The 14,469-nt window shown below is 44.7% G+C and overlaps 1 protein-coding gene across 1 annotated transcript in view; it reads left to right on the top strand.

Moving 5' to 3' along the window:
• The window catches only part of LOC102572501 (sodium channel protein type 5 subunit alpha), a 123,764-nt gene that overhangs the window by 98,624 nt on the left and 10,671 nt on the right, over window positions 1-14,469 (top strand). Inside the window, 3 exon segments of the mRNA XM_059729367.1 lie at window positions 3,691-3,832; window positions 9,028-9,128; window positions 12,582-12,846. Of these exon segments, the coding sequence (XP_059585350.1) occupies window positions 3,691-3,832; window positions 9,028-9,128; window positions 12,582-12,846 (508 nt within the window).

Genomic DNA, 14,469 nt, shown 5'->3' with positions numbered 1-14,469 from the left:
GTAGGCCACTGGACTAATGGTGGATTGGATGCAACAGTTCTACTAGCCGGATCCAGCCCACAGGCTATATGCTTGACACCCGTCCTCTAAAGCATCCACCTCTGCCACGTTCGAGACTAGGCTCGGCAGTGCTACGCTGCTAGCACTACGGATGAAAGGGACTTGGGGGTCATGATTGACCACAAGATGAATATAAGCCTTCAATTAGATGCTGCGGCTAGTAAAGTGACCAAAACGCTGGCTTGCATCCATAGATGATTCTCAAGCAAATCCCGGGACATCATTCTCCCATTGTACTCAGCCTTGGTGAGGCCACAGCTGGAGTACTGCGTCCAGTTTTGGGCTCCACAATTCAAAAAGGATGTGGAGAAGCTTGAGAGAGTCCAGAGAAGAACCACATGCATAATCAGAGGTCAGGAAAACAGACCTTATGATGAGAAGCTGAGAGCTATGGGACTCTTTAGCCTGGAAAAGCACATGCTCAGGGGTGATGTGATGGCCACCTATCAGTTTATAAGGGGTGTCCACCAGGATCTAGGGGAAAGTTTGTTCACCAGAGCGCCCCAAGGGATGACAAGATTGAATGGTTATAAACTCCTCCAAGACCGTTTCAGGATGGACATAAGGAAGAATTTCTTTACTGTCTGAGCCCCCAAGGTCTGGAATAGCCTGCCATCAGAGGTGGTACAAGCACCTACTTTGAACGCCTTCAAGAGAAATTTGTATGTTTATCTTTCTGGGATCCTATGACCCCAGCTGACTTCGTGCCCCTGGGGCAGGAGGCTGGACTTGATGATCTTCCAAGGTTCCTTCCAGCCCTAATGTCTATGAAATCTATGAGACAGGATAATGGGTTTGATTGACCACTGGTCTGATTCAGTATGGCACTTATTTTATGTTCTTGCAGGAAGAATTGGAAATCCCCACACAGTCATGGAATAATGACATGATTGGAATAAGAGAGACTTAGTGGGATAGCTCACGTGATTGGAGCACTATCATGGATGGGTACAAACTTCAGGAAGGACAGGTAGGGGAGAAGAGGAGGAGGAGCTGCTCTTTATGTGAAAGAGCTGTATGATTGCTCAGAGCTCCAGTATGAAACTGGAGATAGGTCTGTTGAAAGTCTTTCAGTTAGGGTCAAGGGGAGAGCAGTAAGGGTGATGTTGTGGTAGATGCATGCTATAGATCAGCAGACCAGGAGGATGAGATGGATGAGGCTTTCTTGAAATGACTTCAATCATTCTGACATCTGCTGGCAGAGGAATATAGCAGTACACAGGCAATCTAGGATGTTTTTGGAGAGTGTTGGGGATAACTGCCTGGTGCAAGTGTTGGACAGGCCAACTAGGGGCCATCCTCTTCTTGACCTGCTACTCACAAACAGGGAAGAATTGGTGGGAAATGTAGTAGTGGATGGCAACTTGGGCAGCAACGACCATGAGACTGAGTTCATAATCCTGAGCAAAGGAAGGAAGAAGAGCAGCAGCAGAGTAAGGACCCTGGACTTCAGAATAGCAGACTTTGACTCACTCAGGGAACTCATGGACAGTATCCCCTGGGAAGCCAGACTGAGGGGAAGAGGAGTCCAGGAATGTTGGCTATACTTTAAAGAAACTTTACTGAGGTTGCAGGAATGAACCATACCAATATGCAGGAAGACTAGCAAGTATGGCAGAAGACCAGTTTAGCATAGCTGAGGGAGTTGGTTGAAGCGAGAGCAGAGCTGCTGGCCATTATCTTTTAAAATTCATAGCAATCAGGAGAGGTTCTGGGTAATTGGAAAAGGGTAAATATAGTGCCCATATTTAAGGAGGGGAAGAAGGAGGATCCACAGACTGGTCAGCCTCACCTCAGTCCTTGGAAAAATCATGGAGCAGATCCTCAAGGAATCAACTTCCAAGCACTTGGAGAAAAGGTGACTAGGAATAGTCAGCATGGATTCACAAAGATCAAGTCATGCCTGATCAAACTGATTGCCTTCTATGATGAAATGACTGGCTCTGTGGATGTGGAAAGAGCAGTGGATATGATATACCTTGACTTTATGAAGGCTTTTGATATGGTCTCCCACAACATTTTCACAAGCAAATTAGGGAAGTATGGGTTGGATGAATGGACTCAGGTGAATAGAAAACTATCTGGATTTTTGGGCTTAAGAGGTCATAATTAATTGCTTGATGTCTAGTTGGCAGCCAGTATCAAATGGAATGCCCCAGAGGTTGGTTCTGGGGCCAGTTTTGTTCAATATTTTCATGAATGACCTAGTAGATGGGACAGAATGCAACCTTAGCAAGTTTGCAGATGACACCAAGTTAGGGGGAGTAGTAGATACACTGCAGGGTAGGGCTAGGATTCAGAGAGACCTTGACAAATTGAAGTATTGGACCAAATGAAATCTCATGAAGTTCAATAAGGACAAGTGTAAAGTCCTGCACGTAGAACCAAATAGTCCCATGCACCGGTACAGACTGGGTACCGACTGGCTAAGCAGCAGCTCTGCAGAAGAGGACCTGGGGGTTACAGTGGACGATAAGCTGAATATGAGCCAACAGTGTGCTCTTGTTGTGAGGAAGTCTAATGGCCTACTGGGCTGCATCAGTAAGTGTGTTGACAGCAGATTGAGGAAAGTGATTATTCCTCTCTGTTCGGCACTGGTAAGGCCACATCTGGAGTCCTGTGTCCAGTTTTGGGTCCTTATTTTAGAAAAGATTTGGACAAATTGGAAAGAGTTCATGAGAGGGCAACAAAAATGGTGAGAAGGCTTGGGAAATGATTGAACTGGGTTTATTTAGTCTGGAGAAAAAACCGAAGCAGAATTTAATAGCAGCCTTCAACTAACTGAAGGGGGGTTCCAAAGAGGATGGAGCTGGACTGTTCTCAGTGCTGGCAGATGACAGAACAAGGAGCGATGTGCTCAATTTGCAGCAAGGGAAGTTTAGGCTTGATATTAGGAAAAACTCTCTCATGAGGAGGGTAGTAAGCACTAGAATAGGTTACCAAGGGAGGTTCTAGAATCTCCATCCTTGGAAGTTTTGAAGACACAGCTAGAGAAAGCCTTGGCTGGGATGATCCTAGTTGGGGATCATCCTACTTTGAGCAGATGATTGAACTAGATGAACTCTTGAGGTCTCCCAACCCTAATTTTCTATAATTCTAAAGTGTTCAAACATAGGATAGGGGAAGAATGCAGGTGGAATACTCTGGGACAGGCTGTGGGATACAGGCTGCAAGCAGGCAGGGATATGCTGTGGTGGATAGAAACACAGAAGAGCAAGGGCTGATGATATAGAAATCTACAGTGGATCTACAGGCCACAGCCCATTTGGTTCTACCTGATGGAATTGGTTCTTTCAGCTTGCTTTCTATACACTTAAATGTTGAAATAGGCATGCTCCAGGCAATAATTTTACCACTGTAAACATTTCCAAAATTTCAAAGCTTCTGGTCAGCTTTAATGTTTTGGGACAGGGGTTTTTTGGATCTCTATTTTCATATCTTCATTCATGTAGACAAATGCTATTTGTGAATGCAAAGGCTGGCATATAGGTTCTTTTGAATAATCTGACCTCTGGATGATAAAAAAGAACAATTAATACAAAATTGGAACAATATACCTGGCTGGTACTTTTCATTTTTATTTATTTATTAATGTATTGCTAACTGGTCTGTCCTATTTATTTCTTATAGACTGATCTGCAGCCTACATTTGAATATCGTGTATACATATACATATATTTTGTGGTATTTATAATTTTTGGATCATTCTTCATGTTGAACCTTTTCATCGGAGTTGTTATCAACAATTTTAATGAACAAAGAAAAAAGATAAGTACTTATGTTTACCTTAATAGGCCTTTAATATGCCATTTTGGTGGAGTGTATTTAGTTATATACATATGCAACACTTCTTAATGGCTGTTTTATTGAAACAGGCCTGTATCATTTAAAAGGATGTTTATACCTAATAATTGCATTTTTGAAAATGGGAACCTTCTTTCTGGTACATTCTCAGCCAGAATTGCATATATTTCCCTAAGGCTTCAAATAATAATTATGTCTGTATTCCTAGTCTTTTTTTCTATTTCTTAACTGAAGAGGGAGATAGAGCAGCTAAGATAATCCAAGTAGGCAGTTGGTATATGAGATACTGCAACAGGAAAGTCACATTCATTTTCAGCAAGGGAGAAACTGACTGACTATATAATGGGAACTGTAAACTTAATTATGAAAAAACATTTTAAACTCTTTTCAGGCTCAGTAGCTTAGCAATTAGAGTAGGTTCAAATGTTCCAATGAAAATGTAATTGATGGTATTTCTTCTAGAAAGTAAGTTGTAACAGGGTGGCCTGTCCCCTTAAGAGAAGGCAGCTAGCCTGTTTGGCTAAAGGGCTGCAGCTGTGGGAAGGCTAATGAGGGCATGGCTCTTTAGGAATCAAAAATCTCAGCAAGAAGAACCAGCAGGTAAAGAGTGAACAAGAAGCATCAGAGGTAAGAGACTTTGGACTATGAGGAGGACAAGCCTGAGAAAGGAAGGCTGAAACCACAGCAGACCCATCCCGGGGTCCAGGACAAGAAGGTTTTTTTGTTTTCTTACTTTGCGTGGTGAAAGACTGTACACAACTGGGGCAGAGCTGTACAGCTCTGTGTACACTCTGCTGTATACACTCTGTGTACACTCAGCTCTGTACATTCTGCTGTGAAATGGCTGTAGCAGAGCAAGGGAGAAGAAGGCTCTGTGCCCCTCTCCACCAGGTGAGAGAGAAAACCCGGCCCAGAGGGGAACTAAAGGAAGCCCAGTTACCTGAGGGGCAGCTGACTATCAGCTGGCAAAGAAGCCAGCAGATTGGCCAGCAGGAGCACCAGTGGGGAGATAGGAAGCAGCTGTGCAGCCCGGAAGAGGGAGGAGAAAGAGAAGTGATGCTCCCAGGCTACAATACTTCCTGATGGAGGTAAGAGGAACACAAAGGCTTCTGTTCTTTTGTTATGCTCAACCAAGGCATCTGTTTCTGTTGTAACACCAATGGATTGTGGAGGAAGTGTAGGGGTGGCGGAGCTCCCAGCCAGTGAGGCCCTGCTCAGACTCACAGGGTGACCAAGACAGCAAGCTTGCCATCCCTTAAAGGGACAGGCCCTAATTTTGAACTGTGTTTTGGACTGTAACTATCATGAGTGTAGATCCTACCTATAAAGGGATTACATATCATCACAGTGAACTGCCTTCTGTTCTGTAAATCACAAACTCAACATCAAGTCATGGCAGGAGAATAGATACTAGAGGCAGAAACAGCCATAGGCCAATTTTGGTTTGGTGAGTACCCAGTCAAGGGCACCTTCCCGACCCTGCCACAATGGTGAGTACAGGTCACATTATAATCAGCCTGCCCAGCCCCCAGCCATGGGGCTACAAGTCCTCAACAGTAGAGCAGGTGGAAGAAGATGTTAGAACCTCAATGGTCGTGATGGCAAATGACGGCTGCAGTGGAACAAGATTTCTAATTGTCTTGGCCTCCTTGCCTTTGGATCAAGGTCCCATTCTGTCAAGAACCATGTGGAAGCTGATGTGTAGCAGCTTCTCCAAGATAAAAGAAATCACGCACAGTCATCTTCCGTGGAAACAGCTTTTCCAGCACTTTCTTCAGCTATTAACTGTAACTGAGTAGATCTGTTGTGCTCACCCCACATGTGCAGGGGCCTAGAAAAGTTTTCCTAAACATAGTCTGGCTACCTTTTTCCTGACTGGGAGCCACGTTCAGTGGGATCTTTACTGTAGTCAAAATCAACAAAGGCACACGATCAGTTTTGGGACCTGGAACATCACGACCCACATGGACAATCCTAATAGTGAATGCCCAGAGTACTGCAGTGCAGTTGTGGCTCAAGAACTCAGGCAACACAACATTGATGTCATTACACTGAGCAAGACCCAGTGAGGGGGAGATGGGCAGTTTATAGAACAAGGAAGCGGCTATACTTCCTTCTGGAAGGGTAAACAGGAAGGAGAACACCAGCTTCACAGAGTTGGTTTTGCGATCAAGAATGAACTCATAAACCAACTCAATGAGTTCCTTATCAGAATTAATGAGTGCCTTATGACTGTTAAACTGGGAGAGAACACATATGCCCCGACTCTTTGACACTGCCAACAAAACCAAGGAGAAATTCTACACAAACCTTTACAAGTCCTGTCTGGCATTCCAGAGTGAGACAGACTTATTTTTTTTAGCAATTTTGACACCTCACTCAGAAGGGACTCAAACCTCTGCACTGGAACCATTGGGAAGGAGTGGGAAAGGTCAACTCCAGTGGCATCTTCCTTTTGACCAAATGCATGGAACATGGGCTTACCATCAGCAACACCCTGTTCCACCAGAAAAACAGGCACAAGACATCACAGCAACATCCATGTTACAAGCATTGGCATTTGATTAACTACACCATTGCCCATGCCCAGGATCACAAAAATGTACACATCACCCAAGCTATGTTAGGAGCTGATGATCACTGTCTCATCTGCTTGGTTATGTCATTCAAACTGACCCCAAAAATGATGGCTTCAGCAGAAGCAATGGCCACAGAAGATCAACATCGAAGGACTCAAGGACTTAATTAAGTGAGACCTCTTCCACCAGAGCCTCAATGAAGAACTGGTGAATTCCAATCAACAACAATGGGAAAATGTCAGCAGTGCTTGGGGTACTTTTAAGTCCACTGTCATCCATGCCTGCGAAGAGATGCTTGGTTTATTTACCAGGAAGCATCAAGACTGGTTTGGTGAAAATGACTAAGAGATCCAAAGGTTGATTGACCACAAGTGGAAAGACATTTGTGCTTGGCAGAATGACATCACACAGATGAAGAATGACAAGGTATCTGGAGCTGATGAAATCCCTGCCAAAATCTTCAAATGGGGGAGAGGAGCTCACATTACAGCTCCATGCCCCCATCTTAAAGATCTGTAATGATGAGGTAATCCCAGATGACCTCAGAGACACTGTGATCATGACAATCTTCAAAATAGGAGACGGGTCTGACTGCAGAAATTACAGAGGGATCACCTTGCTGTCCACCACAGGAAAGATGATTGAGAGAAACCTCCTGAACCATCTCTTTCCACTTGCTGAAAAGCTCCTCCCATAATCCCAGTGTGGGTTTAGGGCATCTAGAGGCACAACTGTCATGATCTTCACAGCTCACCAGCTGCAGGAAAAATTCTTGGAACAACATAAGTCTCTGTACATGCCTTCTTTGACCTCATGAAAGTCTTCAACTCTGTCAACTGAGAAGTGCTGTGGAGCATCCTTCTGAAGTACAGATGCCCATCAAAATATGTCACCATTCTTTACCTGCTTCATGGTGGTATGTGAGCAGTAATTCTCAATAAAGAATATTTTACAGATCCCTTTGAGGCTAAGCCGGGAGTTAAGCAAGCTGCATCATCACTCTAATACTCTTCTCAATATTTCTTAGTACGATGCTACATCTGATCACCAACAAGCTTCTAGTCAGAGTGGAATTAACTACCAAATGGATGGTAAACTGTTTAATATCAGCTGACTCTGAGCCAAAAGCAAGACCACTCCAACCTCAGTCATCAAACTCCAGTATGCTGATGATTCTTTAGTGTGTGCTTACTTGGAAGTGGACCTTCAGGCAATCATCCATGTCTTTACCGAGGCATACAAAAAATGAGACTGATGCTTAATGTGCAGCAGACTAAGGTCCTCCATCAACAATCTCTTAATGAGCAGTCCTCTGGTCATTCAGATTCATGGAGACTTTAGAAAACATTGAGTATTTTCTGTACCTTGGAAGCTATTTCTTGCAGAAGTCTGACATTGATGAAGAAATCCAAAATTGCCTACAATATGACATCAAATAATTTTTCAAAAGTACACTTTAAAAATATTTCAGACATTACTGCTATCCCTGAATCCCCATGCCATTTTTTTTTTTTTAAAGAAACATGATTATAAAAACACCAAAGGAAAATGACTTTAGACTACTAGCACGAATAGAAATTTGCAAGATCAAGCTTTGACTACTTTAACAAATATCTGATCACAGCAAAGTTTACTGGAAAAAATGACAAGAAAAACATTTTTCCTAAGCTCTCTTAAATACTCTTCAAATATTCAAAAGGCTGCCATAAACAAGAGGAAAAGCACCTTTTCTCTCTTGCTACAGAGAGGAGGGTGCAGACCAATGGCCTGAAGATGCGGCAGAGTAGGTTTAAGATGGATATGAGGAAAAACTTCTTCACTCTTAGACTAGTGAGGCAGTGGAGTAGACTGCCTAGGGAAACTGTGGACTCTTCATTGCTGGAGGTGTTAAAGAAGAAATTGAACAGCCACTGGTCAGGGATGATTATAGGCCTAGCTATGCCTATGTTCTACTATGGGCATTTCCCATGCTTCTGAGCTTTGCTGGTTGCCCACTCTTCTGCTTTCTGCTACTTGTATCAGGGCGTTTTTAAGCCTTCCTCAGAGGCACTGGGTGTTCTCTGCAGGCAAGGCTGGGGATTTGGACTAGGATGTGCCAATCTTCCTGCTGGGAGTGAAGTCAAAGATTCCTGATTAGGTCTTGCCCCTCCACTCAGGGTCAGACCAATTGCCATATTTGGAATCAGGAAAGAATTTTACCCCATGGTCAGACTGGTACAGACTGTTGGGATTCTTGCCTTCCTCTGTAGCAGGGGGACATGGCCCTCTTCCTGGGATCTTTTTGTCTGCCATAGTTTCCCTGCTTTACCTATGCTAGGTTCAGGTGTTCTGTGTTGTGTTGTGTCTGAGTTGATGGTAATTTTATAGAGTTTAGATGATGGGGTTTATAGCATGGTTTGAATAGGGATGATCCTGTCTCAGGAGGGGTTTAGACTAGAGGTCCCTTCAGCCCTACCTCTCTATAATTCTGTAATACTGTTTATTAAAAAACAGGTAAATGTACTTATACAAACATATGGGGAGTTTTCAGTCAACAGTCTGAATGAATTAAAATGAATAGCTATGTTCATTTCCGTATACTTAGGTGGAAAAGAGCTATTTTTGACACAGGATCAGAAAAAATATTATAATGCATTGAAGAAACTTGGGTCCAAGAAACCACAAAAACCCATCCCAAGGCCCCTGGTAAGACCATCCTGAATTACTTTAATAGAAATAAATTTAATCATTGACTATTTTAAAACCAATCAAGCAATCAATCAACTGATAACAATATTAGACCTGACCAGAATATTAATTGCAGATATTATTTACTAATATTGTCCCTTTTCTCTTTACAAGTAACTTGCAAATTGTTTCTATTTTCTTCACATGTGCTCTGTATATATTATCCAAATATACTGAAAACAAGTACAGCCTATCAGTTGTTTGTGGGTTGGTCTCTTTGAAGTATTAATTAAATTCATTGGGAAACTATTTGCAGCTTACTGGGTGTTTGTGAATTGTTCATGATAACCAGTAGGGCTCTGCAAATTTCACCGGCTGTTTCATTTTGACACTGTTTTGACTTGTTTTGAGCTCGAAACAGTGAAATTGAAATGAAACAAAGGGCTTTGAAACACCCTCGAAACAAAATAAGGGCAGTCGAGACATTTCAAAAGTTTCAAAACATTTCAAGTTTTGAAGCAGCCTGACTGAGTTCCTGTTCCTAGCACTAGGATCGGGCTGGGGAAAGGAACTCAGCCTGATCACTCAGTTCCCCTCCCCAGCGCTGCAATCCATTGGGCTGGGGAAGGGAACTGAGCCTGATCTCTCAGTTCCCCTCCCCACTGCTACCATAGATCGGGCTAGGGAAGGGAAGTCAGCCCAGCTGAGATGAGTTCCTCTCTGCAGCACTAGGATCGGGCTGGGGAAGGGAAGTCAGCTTAGTTGGGCTGAGTTGCCTTCCCCAACCTGATCCTAGCACTGGGGAGGGGAACTCAGCTGGGTTGAGTTGCCTTCCCCAGCCCGATCAATGGCAGCACTGGGGACAGGAATTGAGTGATTGGGCTCAGTTCCCTCCCCCAGCCTGATGGATCACAATGCTGGGGAGGGGAATTGAGCAATGGGGCTCAGTACCCTTCCCCAGCCCGATGGATCACAGCACTGGGGAGGGGAACTGAGTGATTGGGCTCAATTGGGCTGGGGAAAGGCACTGAGCCTCCACAGCCTTCCTGGGGTTGCAGCCCCTGATCTTCCTGCTAGATGAGAGAAGCTGGGTGCTGCTGCCTGGGACCGGTGGCGTACTGGGACCCAGTGTGCGGTGGCTTGGGACCCAGACGGCAGCACCCGGCTTCCCTCCCTCATCTGGCAGGCAGATCGGGGCCCACAACCCCGAGAGGACTGGCACAGCTCCAGCAGCCCTCCTGGGGTTGTGGGCCCCCGATGTGCTTGCCAGATGAGAGAGGCTGTTTTGAACTTCCCCATTATAGCGTATGGGCAAAACTTGAAACAGTGTTGAAACAGTATCACTGTTTGGATGAAATGAAATGGAACAGTGATTTCGAATCAAAATGAAATTCTAAACGAAATGCTGTTCCATCAAAACATCAAAATGCAAGTTGAAACGGAACGGTGCCGTTTTGCACAGCCCTAATAATTAGCTGCTATTCAGTATAAGGGATCTGGGTTTTCCATTTACCATGGAAAAGCATGATAAAATGCAGATTTTCTCATTTAAAAATGTGGGGAAAAGCAGGTTTCCCTTTGCAGGCTGACAGAGTTCCAGCCTGGAAGGGGCTAGGCAGAATGGGAGGAGAGTGATCAAGCATGGGGCGCCATGTGCATGTGCACATGCACACACGCATATAGCAGCCAGGCAGCCTGGAGAGCAGCTCCCACAACTCCCTACAGATAAATCTATGGGGTGTGGGGCAGAATTCAAGCCCCATAGTGAGTGGGGGATGGAGGGAGTTGGGTGGGGCTGGGGAAGAGGCTGTTGGCCAGCCGAGGAGATACACGGGGCCCGGGGCCCAGGGCCAGGGCAGGAATGCACAGCCACAGGGCCCAGGTGGGGAGTAGGACAGAGCCACAGGTGGCTCATCTGGGTGATGGTGGGTGGATTGGCTCCCTACCTCTGTGTGCACTCCTGGGGAGGACATGGGGGGCATGTGCCCCCCAGATTTGTGTGCAGGGGGTCAGATGCAGGCTGGCAACTGCAGGCTGGGGCTCCCTGCCCTGTTGCTCTCACCCAACGAGTGAGAGCCAGCAGGTGGGAGCCAGCACAGCTGGGCAGAGTGGAGTGGGGAGGCTCAGTGTGACCATTGAGAGCCCCATGGTGCCATGGTGAGGCACCTCCTGTCCACTTGGCAGCAGTGGGGGTGATGGCGCGGAGTTGTACCCCCCACTGCAGGAGGTGCCTCGCCATGGTGATGCAGCCACTGTGGGGCTCCTGGCGGTGACATGGACTCTGTTCCAGCTGTGTCACCTGTGGTGGAGGGGGAACCAAGATCCACACTCCACTCAGGTCACAGCAGCTGCTGCCTCCCTGAGACGACAGCTGGGGCTTGGGCACTGATGGGGGGGGCAGGTTCTGTGGACCTGGGTCCCTGGCCCTGTAGCCCTGGCAGAGCTGCAGGGGGGTGGAGGGACTGTGGTTAGGAGTGAGGGGCAATGGCATGAGCAAGGCACCAGCATATCAGGGCTGCTCAGTGCCACAGAGCAGTGGGGGGAGGGACACCCGCAGCTGTACCCACATCTTGGTGAGTGAAGGGGACAGGGACAGTATTTTATTTTAATTTTGGAAAAATGCAGATTTGGGAGTTTTAAATCAGAGATTTGGCAATTTTTATCAGAGAATTTGTGATTTGTGAACAGAGAAAACCAGGATAATGTTTTATTTGTCACCTAAATCACTTGATATTTTTTTTTGCTTCCTATTTAAAATATTGCCAATTAAAACAGAAGAGAAATGAATAGGAAATAACAAATAACCTATGTCTGGTATTTAATAAATAAATACATTTCATTGATGTTTAAATCTGTAAAAATATCAAGATTAATGAACATTATCATAATTTCTTCTGTCTAAATACCCATATACAGCAAGAAACATTAGCAGTGGTGTTTTTACTTGATTAGAAGATGAGGTTTTTTCCTCAACATTTAACATGGGGAAGAAATCCCCTCACCTTAAATTAAGCATGAGGTGGGGTAATGGGGGCATACAGCTGCTGTGGCTACAGCTCCAACATGGAGTTAGGTCTGGAGCTGGACCTGCAGCTACCATCTGCTCCCCACTGCCTTGGCATGCCACACCACTCCTCTGCAACAGCCCCCAGCCTCCCCCCCAACCTCCTCCCCATGTTCCTTCTCCCTCTCTGCTGCACTCCTTACCTTTGTTCTGCATCAACAGGCTCCATCCTTCCTGCAGCCTGGGGCACAGAGCATGTATATGTCATTTTCCTCTAATACATGTATATATTAGGCTTGGTTGCAATCTTGACTATGTAAAGGTATCACCTAAAAACACTTAATGCAGATTATAGTAACATTTATTGTCAGCTAAATTCCCTTTCTGGTGAAAAGAAGGAATAACTAATATTTTGCATTGCTTAAATCTCACAACTAACATTATTCTTTCTCTTTTTTTCCTTTCAGAACAAATTCCAAGGTTTTGTTTTTGACATTGTATCCCACCAAGCATTTGATATTGCCATTGCAATTTTCATCTGCCTTAACATGATTGCCATGATGGCGGAAAATGAGGATGAAAACACTAAAACCATTCTTATGCAAATCAACTTGGTCTTTATTCTCATCTTTACTGGAGAATTCATCCTGAAATTTCTGGGCCTAAGACATTACTACTTTACTAATGGTTGGAATATATTTGATTTAGTTATTGTGATCCTTTCATTAATCAGTAAGTATAATTGATTACCATTACAATAATTAATATAACTAATTACAAAACAATAGTTACTCTTAGGCCAGAGAATTATATTTTGCCAACACCAACCAAACAAAATGAAACAGAATTTAGTTTGAACAGTAGTGAATGTTAATGCAGATTATACAAACTCTGGATCCATTTTCCTCAACCCCCTTTGAAAAGCTTCACAATCTTTCTTCTTTCTGTGTCTATCCCCTTTGTTCCACATTTGACTTACTTTCTACTTTTATTCCTTTCTTCTCTATTTCTTTGGTTTGTTCTTTTTATGCAGTTACAGAAAAAATTTCATAGAATTTAAGCAAGCATTGATAGAGGGAAAGCTGTAGTCCTGGTTGCCAGCTTTTTTCCTTGTCTCTCCATAGCATCTCCAGGTTGCTGACATTGCTGAAAATTATCTAGTTCTTCATTGTTCTTTTCTTTGACTAATACTAGACATTTGCATCATGGCTGTGCTGACATGTATACTAGTTATTTGATTATCATAGGTAACAGGAGCACAGTGGGCACATCTAGGCTAGGGACAGACATTCAAAAAGCCTGAGATTAATTCAGTCTTTGCAGATTAGTCTAACCTGGCTCGGCTAAATCAGTTTTGTAACCGAACAGACATCCCAGAAATGCAGACACATGCCTGCAGTGGCTCAGGCTAGGAGCCAGGGGCTGCTAGAGCAGCCCTCCTTTCCTTCCACAGCATGGAGCTGAGGAGGGCATGGACAGGCGACAGGCTCCAGCAGGATGCTGTGATTAGCCCAGCAGGAATAACAGTGTGTATCACCCAATTAAGAAAACAACAGGGGGACATTACCAGCTACTCGCTGATTCCGCACAGACCATAGCCAGCATGTGATCTGCTAGCTAATACACAGATACCTCAGCAAGGCAAAGGGGAGGGGGGGATTCCTGCTTAGCACAGAGTGGTGAGGGGAAGAGAAGGGAGCTGTGGCCAGGGAGCAAAGGAGAGGGGCCAGCCTTGCTGTGGAGCAGAGAGCCCCACCCAGCCCAGAGAGCATGCCGGGATGCTGGGGGTATCTAGTTTATCTTAAACAAGCAAGGGGTCTGGGAAAGACATTGCATAAACTGGTTTGAGTCAAATCAGTTATATCTAATACTACATTAAATCAGGTTTATCTCAAACCGGTTTCAGCCATTCTCAATCTGGTTTATGCGCACTGACCACCTGTTCTGTTACAGGTTTAAACCAGTTTCTGATCATTTAAATTGGTTTGTGTATAATGTCTGTCCCTAGCCCTACAGTTACTGTGCAGTCCCAACACCACATGGGTCATTTTCGATGCTACTGCGCAGTAGCAACAAGCTACTGTGCAGTACAAGCTACTGCACAGTAGCATTAGCATCACGGTTCATGGCCGGCAATGCTATGTAGCTGAAGCAGTGAGCCATGGAGACATGGCTCATCGCTACAATGACATAGCATCTTGTATAGACACATCTAGTGAGATGCAACTGGGAATTGTAACAGGGACCCAGGTGCTCCTGTTACTGTAAGAGGAGAAAGCAGCAGGTTAGAGCATTGTGCAGGAAACAACTGAACTAGGGAGAGTTGCATTTGGAGTAAGCCCCAGAAGGAAGCCC

The sequence above is a fragment of the Alligator mississippiensis genome, chromosome 5 (assembly GCF_030867095.1).
Source record: "Alligator mississippiensis isolate rAllMis1 chromosome 5, rAllMis1, whole genome shotgun sequence".
Classification (NCBI taxonomy): domain Eukaryota; kingdom Metazoa; phylum Chordata; order Crocodylia; family Alligatoridae; genus Alligator; species Alligator mississippiensis.
This window is presented reverse-complemented; position numbering and strand designations above follow the sequence as displayed.